This window comes from Sinocyclocheilus anshuiensis, unplaced genomic scaffold (genome assembly GCF_001515605.1).
Source record: "Sinocyclocheilus anshuiensis isolate Anshui unplaced genomic scaffold, SAMN03320099.WGS_v1.1 scaffold782, whole genome shotgun sequence".
Taxonomy (NCBI): Eukaryota; Metazoa; Chordata; class Actinopteri; order Cypriniformes; family Cyprinidae; genus Sinocyclocheilus; species Sinocyclocheilus anshuiensis.
This window is the reverse complement of record NW_015546111.1, coordinates 2,560,359-2,567,552: the sequence shown is the minus strand read 5'-3', so window position 1 is coordinate 2,567,552 and position 7,194 is coordinate 2,560,359. Positions and strand designations below refer to the sequence as shown.

Genomic DNA, 7,194 nt, shown 5'->3' with positions numbered 1-7,194 from the left:
TAAAACACAAGACTACATTATAAAACTCTAACAGTAGGCTATTTAATATCTGTTGTTCTCCGGTTGTCAGTCAAAATGACAGTTCTTGCGTGAACATTATAGGCCTATATATACCCAAGCCAATTTATTATTCCTTCCTTTTTGTCTTAGTGTTTAAAACATTTATTTTGAAACAAATTAATGAATTAAACAAACAGACTTACTGGGTGAGCAGGGTAGGCTATGACAGCTGCCATATCATACCCTGCAATGCCAGCTGATGCAAAGAAAGAAAGCACTGTCTAGACTCTGCCCCGGTATGAGTTGTGTCGAGCTATTCATTAGCCTGTTTGTTTGATGAAAAAAGATGAAATGTAGTTGCAATAAATGTGTTAAGAATCAATACAACTGCAGCAGTGGAGGACTATTATTCTGCTGCGTGATACTGCAGAAGAACTGATGACGGCACGGTTTGATCTTCGGCTGACCAATCAGCAGAAAGGGGTGTTTAATTCCCGCCCATGTGTAGAAATCGAATATTCAAGCTGTTTATTAATTTTTCTACCCCTGAACGAAAAACGAAAATTTAAGCTGAATTCTTGTTTTTCGTTTTTTTGGAAAAAACCTAAAAAACGAAAAATGAGCCGTTTTATCATTTTTCTACTGTCAATATTAAATCAAAAAACGAATGATCGAATGATACACGGATTATATAGGGAAAGATGTTTCCAATAGTCTGAATATAGAGTGTGTATTGGATTTGGTGGCGTTAACCTGCAGAAACAAAGGCAGGCTTTCTTTCAGGGCTGAGAGCATTTGAGTGTGTGTGCCACTGTCCTGCTGGAGGAGAGCGTGGGGCAATAAGAGCACATCTACAATGCGGAAGAGCAGTTGCTGAGCTTTGGAGGTGGCCAACAGGTAGCTCCAGTGCTTGACCAAGCAGCCTTGTACAAAATGTACTTTCATAAGTATAAAAGTATAAAAACTTTCATAAGTATACAGTAAACATGAAGTGCTGTTCGCAGCCCATTTGACTTTTGTATTTAGATGAATTTCCAAGTGAAAAATGACATTCAACAAATAAAGTACTCTGTGTCAAAAAGCACTGAACTACAGTCCAGTATGCTAGCTGTAGACCCTCCCGGCTCTTGTTTAGCAGGTAAGGCTTGATGTATTTGAGGATGTCTCCAACATACTCTAGTGCTCGGGACACCGCTGAAGAACGCTCAGAGAGGAGCTGGAGCTCACAGTATGATTGACCCACAGCCTAGTAATCCACAAACACACAGTGTTGGAAATACGATACCGTTAGAGTACTATGTTACCCTTATATGTTAGAGCTTCTGGTTTGTGTGTGTGTACCCTGATGAACACAGCCATTGCAGGTTTGGGATCTTTGGCAGCAACAGGATGTAGTCCTGCTCTCTGCAGCACAGACTCCACTTCTGGAAGTCGGAGGACCTGCCTGGTTAACTCGGCCAGCTGTTCATCCAGATTTCTGCCTGTACACATGATACAGCTGCTTGCTCTGACACACCAAAATGATTGTAATAACTGGGGTTGAAGGAATAATTCACACCAAAAGATTTTATTTCATAATTTACGTACACACATGTCATTCCAAACCTGTATGGCTTTCTTTTTTCTGTAGATAATGATAATTGAATCTTAATTGAATATCCAGTTTGGTGAATTTGATCGCAATACATTGTGTATAGCCCTTAATAAAGTGCTGTGCTCCTGTCAGTTTTGGGGCAAAACGCCCTGATAGTTAAATAGTTTTAACAGTAAAATCGTGGTGGCTGATTTTTTAACTCTCCTGTGCACCACAGAGCACTTCACACTCCAGTCCAATAGGTGGGAGAAATGCACCTTTCACATTGGTTTGCCAAAAGTCATAAAATGTTAGAAGAACTGCTACCAGACTGAAGACTATATATATATACACATCAAGATGGTTCATTTATATTATTATGAATGGGAAAAACTGCAGTATGGTTGAATAAGTGCCGCCTTCTAGATAAAAGAGCGATTGCCGTTAGATGCTCTAGTTCTCATAGAAATAGTTGCGCTTGGGACCGCAATGGTCCTGCATGTCCAAAATAGCTGCCTGAAAGAACTGCAAATATGGCCGATGAGTGAACTGAATTTCCTTGAAAGGGACTGAAGTGTAAAGTCCAGGATAGTGACAATTTTTACTGTTAAATTCTTAATACATCAGGTTGTTTTTACAAAAACCATAACCAGTCATTCAGTTTTAGAACTACATGAGGTTGAGTAAATGATGACAGAATTTTCATTTTTAAGTGAATTATACCTTTAACCACTTGCCATACCATGCCCGTTATGACTTGATGAGACCTTTGTACCTGCTCTGGAATCTGGAGCATCTGGGCTTTTATGGAGGTACTGTTGTAGAACACATCGGATCCAGGCACGTACACACAAAGCCTGGGCCGAACCTGAGCCTGGCCCAGAGCTGACCCAACTGACAAGCTCTCTGTGAGAGAGAATCATTATTGAGCTCACAGTCCAACTACGCACCAGAAGAAAGTGTAAATGGAGAAAAGACACTCACCCATTTTGCAGCAGGTGATTTAGATAGTGGGTTACCAGCAGGGGGTGGAGCATCTCGTCCCAGCCGAAGCTCTGCATAATGGACTGGATGGGGTGGGGCTGTAGGTTTTGAGGGGCAGAGCCAGGCATGTCTAATGCCAACAGTGTGAAGCCTAATAGCAGAGCAGAGCCCACAGAGAAAAGGCAGCCATGCAAAGAGAGCCCCTGAGGGAACAAGAGTTCATTTTCTCCGTTTCCCTGACCTGCTGCGGCGTCCGCGAGCTGTGGCGGGGGGGTCTGGGAAAGCCTCATGCTGCACAGGAAGGGGAAGAAGTGGGACCAGAGTGCCGCTGCCACCGCTTGGTGGCGCTCTTTAGCCATGCTGGGGAGAGGAACCCAACTGGGAAAGTCTATAGAGTGAGACGGCTGGCCACAGCGCTGGTGAACTCTCCTAAAGAGAGAAATGGAGAAACAGATTAATGCCAAGCACACACTACAAGACTCGTCGTTTTTCGTCTGTCTACAGTTCCTTTCAATTCAGCTCTTTTAGAGAAGAGCCCACAGAGAAAAGACAGCCATGCAAAGAGAGCCCCTGAGGGAACAAGAGTTCATTTTCTCCGTTTCCCTGACCTGCTGCGGCGTCCGCGAGCTGTGGCGGGGGTGTCTGGGAAAGCCTCATGCTGCACAGGAAGGGGAAGAAGTGGGACCAGAGTGCCGCTGCCACCGCTTGGTGGCGCTCTTTAGCCACGCTGGGGAGAGGAACCCAACTGGGAAAGTCTATAGAGTGAGACGGCTGGCCACAGCACTGGTGAACTCTCCTAAAGAGAGAAATGGAGAAACAGATTAATGCCAAGCACACACTTCAAGACTCGTCGTTTTTCGTCTGTCATGTTAGTGAGCACTTTATGCAATTAATCCCTCTAGAAGCAATAAAACGGGGAAAGCTTGAATAATCATATATAATAAATTAATAGCGGTTACATACATTACATAAATATTCTAAATACACTATCAAATGTTTTCAATATTTTTGAAAGAAGGTTTTTATGCTCCCCAAGGCTGCATTTATTTGATCAAATCTATGGCAACTTTTTTAACAGTAATATTATGAAATATAATCAAAATTTTAATTAATGGCTTCCTATTTTAATATATTTTAAAATGTAATTTATTCCTGTGATGGCAATTTACTCATTACTCCAGTCTTCATTGTCACATGATTCTTCGGAAATCATTCTATTATGCTGATTTGGTGCTTGAGAAACATTTCTTGTATATGTTGAAAACAGTTGTTATGCTTAATATTTTTGTGGAAACCGTGATTATATTTACATTTATATTTAAATAATTGATATTTAATAATTTAGCAGACGCTTTTATCCAAAGTGACTTACAAATGAGGGTAATACATATAATATTTTATATTATATTTATCAGAGAATCCTGGGAAAAAAAAGAATAGCATTTATTTTAAATATAAATCTTTTGTAACAATTTAAAGGTCTTTACTGTCACTTTTGATCAATTTATTGTGGCCTTGCTGAATAAAATTATTAATGTGTTAAAAAAATTATTTCTGACCCCAAACCTTTGAATATTCTATAAGATATTAGTATAAATACGATGTTAAAACAATATTTAAAAATGACATACTGTATTAGAATACATAGCTACTTTTAAAAAGCTAATACAGTATGTCTTTCAAAACAAGTAAGTCCATACACTATGTGCTATCCAGCCTTGACCCCCTTGTTCCACTCTCCAAATTTCTCAAAAAAACTTGCTTAATAGCAGTGCGAGTCTGTTTTTGTACCACAAAGATGAAAAGGATCTTAAAAATGTCTGCATTATCTCCAGCCCCCTCTGCCCTCTTTTCGCTGCAAATTATCCTCATCTCTCTGGACAGAGGGATTAGACGGAGTGTGATGGTGTGGGGCAAGTGGTTCCTCCGTGGCCTGGCGGTAGCTGTGAGGCTGGGTCTGAATGGGAGGCTGAGAGCACGAGTCTGGCTCTGCAGCGGCTGGCATTAGCTCAGATAAGCAGCTGAAGGGGCTGTAATCTCATTTAGACTGGAGATGATCCTCCTGTCCTGTCATTCTCAGCGATGAAAGTGAGAGCACCGGGAAAGGGCCGGGGCGAGCATCACGTGTGCAGGCACATACACACCTTCGCGCGTTCCAGCAAGGTTGCATCTAATCCATGGAGAGCTGAGACAATCGATTAGAGAGTGAATTCATTAGCTTCGTTACCACAGTGGAATAGGCCTTTCACACCCATCAACCCTCATTGTACAAGACATCATCAGAGACCCCACTTAATCCCCTCACTGCAGCGTCTTACACGCACACACCCCGTACCATCTGAACACTCGTTTAATCTCTTCCCCGGACTGCAGCACAGATTTTGAACACACACCTCTGGAACATACACACCGACTTGCACGATCACGCCAGGCACCCTCGTGTAAACTGACACACGGAATCACACACTCAGATAAGCATCATGAGCACGCCATCTGACACAGTGCGTAAGCTCTGATATCTCAGTATCGCTCAACACACACCCCGTTGATGGAGGAGCATGTCCTTCACTGTGACATTAAGCAATGCTGCTTATTTCTGACCATGCATGTGTTGTAGTATCAGCTAATATGCCTTTCAAAATAGTAAGTAGGCATACTAGAGTGGGGACAGACTCCATGAAATCCAAATCAAAGTTCCCTCTCGAGCTTTCAGGAGACATCACGGAGACATTTCTCCGTTATGGGAACACCTTCCCTTCCAACCTTTCCTGAAGTCCTATTGGCTCAAGCCAGTCCAAATGACTGGCCAATTGTTGCGAAGTATGCAAATCGCATGCAAATACTGGCACGCTCGAGAGGCAGTATAAAATGCGGTGCACGTGACAATTACGTCAGAATCTTCTCCTTCACTTTGCTGAACAACCTAAGAATATGGCTTATAAACTATTTACAGCTCACAATTTAGGTTCGCTCATCAGAGGGCGGTGCCTGGATTGCCGCTCCTCTGCAGCGTTCAGGTGAGTATGACATTTGCAGCCCCCGCTTCAGTGCGGCGACAAGCGCTTCAGTCGCTTACCCACTCACCAGCAGTAAAGCGGCCCCCGCCTCAGAGCGACAGTGAGTCACCTGATTCGCAGAAAAGCAAGCTAAGGTGAGGAGTCACCTGATGCCCGTGCGAAAAAAGCGCGCGAATGCCGCTGCGTGGAAAAGCATGCACAGGCGAGGAGTCACGATGCCCCGGCGCGTGTCCTATCAGCCTTCCAGATTTCGCTGGACTATTACGTCAGTTGTTCACGCCCCTACGAAGTGGTGTTCAACTAGGTCGTATAGCCATTCACAGTCTGTAGTGACAGGCGCAGATGCCGCCGCCCACACTGGTTAAAACGCCATGCAAAGCTATGAGGCACGTTATGCCGAGGCGCGGAGTGGAGGGAAGCGTACGCGATCGGCCCAGCCCCCAAGCTGTCTCAAAATTGTTCAAATTTGTGTTTGATGAGTGTGTGATCATTAAAAAATGCATACATTTGCACAAAAGAGCTCTCTCCTCCTCACTCAGTCAATGTAGCGCCACTCGCCCCGCCTCACAGCGGTGCAGAGCCGCTGCCCACACAGGTTATAGCCGCGCAGCACTCGCCGGCGCATCCTACGACCAAGCCGCTAAAGCTGCTATGTCAGTTCCTGATCGCGTGGAAAACTATTCCGGGAATCTCGCTCTGGTTACTCGGTGTGATAGAGTGTGGGTACGCCCTTCAATTCAGCCTCAATTTTGTGGTGCCCAAGACAGATGGAGGACTCCACCCGATTCTAGATCTCAGGCCCATCAACAGAGCGCTCTGCAAGCGTACGCTCAGGATGATAAAGCTGAAACAGATTCTGGTGCGAATTTGCCCCGGGGACCGCTTGAGTCCGTGAATTTAAAGGACGCGTACTTTCACATTCAAATAGCACCGCATCACAGACGCTTTCTGAGATTTGCTTTCGAGGGCACAGCGTACCAGTACTCTGTTCTCCCGTTTGGGCTGGCTTTGGCCCCGTGCACTTTCTCAAAGTGCATGGACGTAGCTCTCGCCCCCCTCAGAGCGAGCGGGATGTGCGTTCTCACTTATTTGGATGACTGGATGATCTTAGCTCAGTCACAGGACACACTATAGCCAGCCATAATAGACAAACTGCTTCGTCACTTGGAGTTCTTGGGGCTATGTGTGAATGTGCGTAAGAGCATTCTCGCCCCGAGTCAGTCTATAACGTATCTGAGAGTGTGCTTCGACTCGGTGGAGATGCGCGCTCGTCTCTCTCGGGAGCACTTGGCGGCCACTTTGTCTTCCCGGTGCCATTTCAGACTGGGCAGCTCTGTTCACTTGAAGGAATTTTAGAGGCTGCAGGGACTCATGGCAGCGGCATCAGCGGTATGTCATCTGGGTTTACTACACATGTGCCCGCTGCAGTTATGGCTGAAATCTCGAGTCCCTTGGACGGCGTGGACTTCGGACCGTTTGCACATCGCAGTCTCCCGCGGCTGCATCAGCCGGGGGGTTCCCCTGGGCTTGGTGACGTCACGTGTCGTGGTCACGACGGACGCGTCGACTCGCGGATGGGGAGCAGTGTGCGAGGGCATGCCGGCTTCAGGGCTGTGGGCA

At 45.2% G+C, this 7,194-nt stretch overlaps 1 protein-coding gene across 1 annotated transcript in view; it reads right to left on the bottom strand.

Moving 5' to 3' along the window:
- Positions 1-7,194, bottom strand: part of LOC107700675 (protein MMS22-like) — a 24,269-nt gene that overhangs the window by 3,662 nt on the left and 13,413 nt on the right. The window contains exons 15-20 of the mRNA XM_016502410.1: positions 2,799-2,986; positions 2,558-2,708; positions 2,349-2,479; positions 1,342-1,481; positions 1,090-1,246; positions 754-923 (exon numbers count right to left, since the gene is read on the bottom strand). Of these exons, the coding sequence (XP_016357896.1) occupies positions 754-923; positions 1,090-1,246; positions 1,342-1,481; positions 2,349-2,479; positions 2,558-2,708; positions 2,799-2,986 (937 nt within the window). The remainder of the gene's footprint in view (positions 1-753; positions 924-1,089; positions 1,247-1,341; positions 1,482-2,348; positions 2,480-2,557; positions 2,709-2,798; positions 2,987-7,194) is intronic.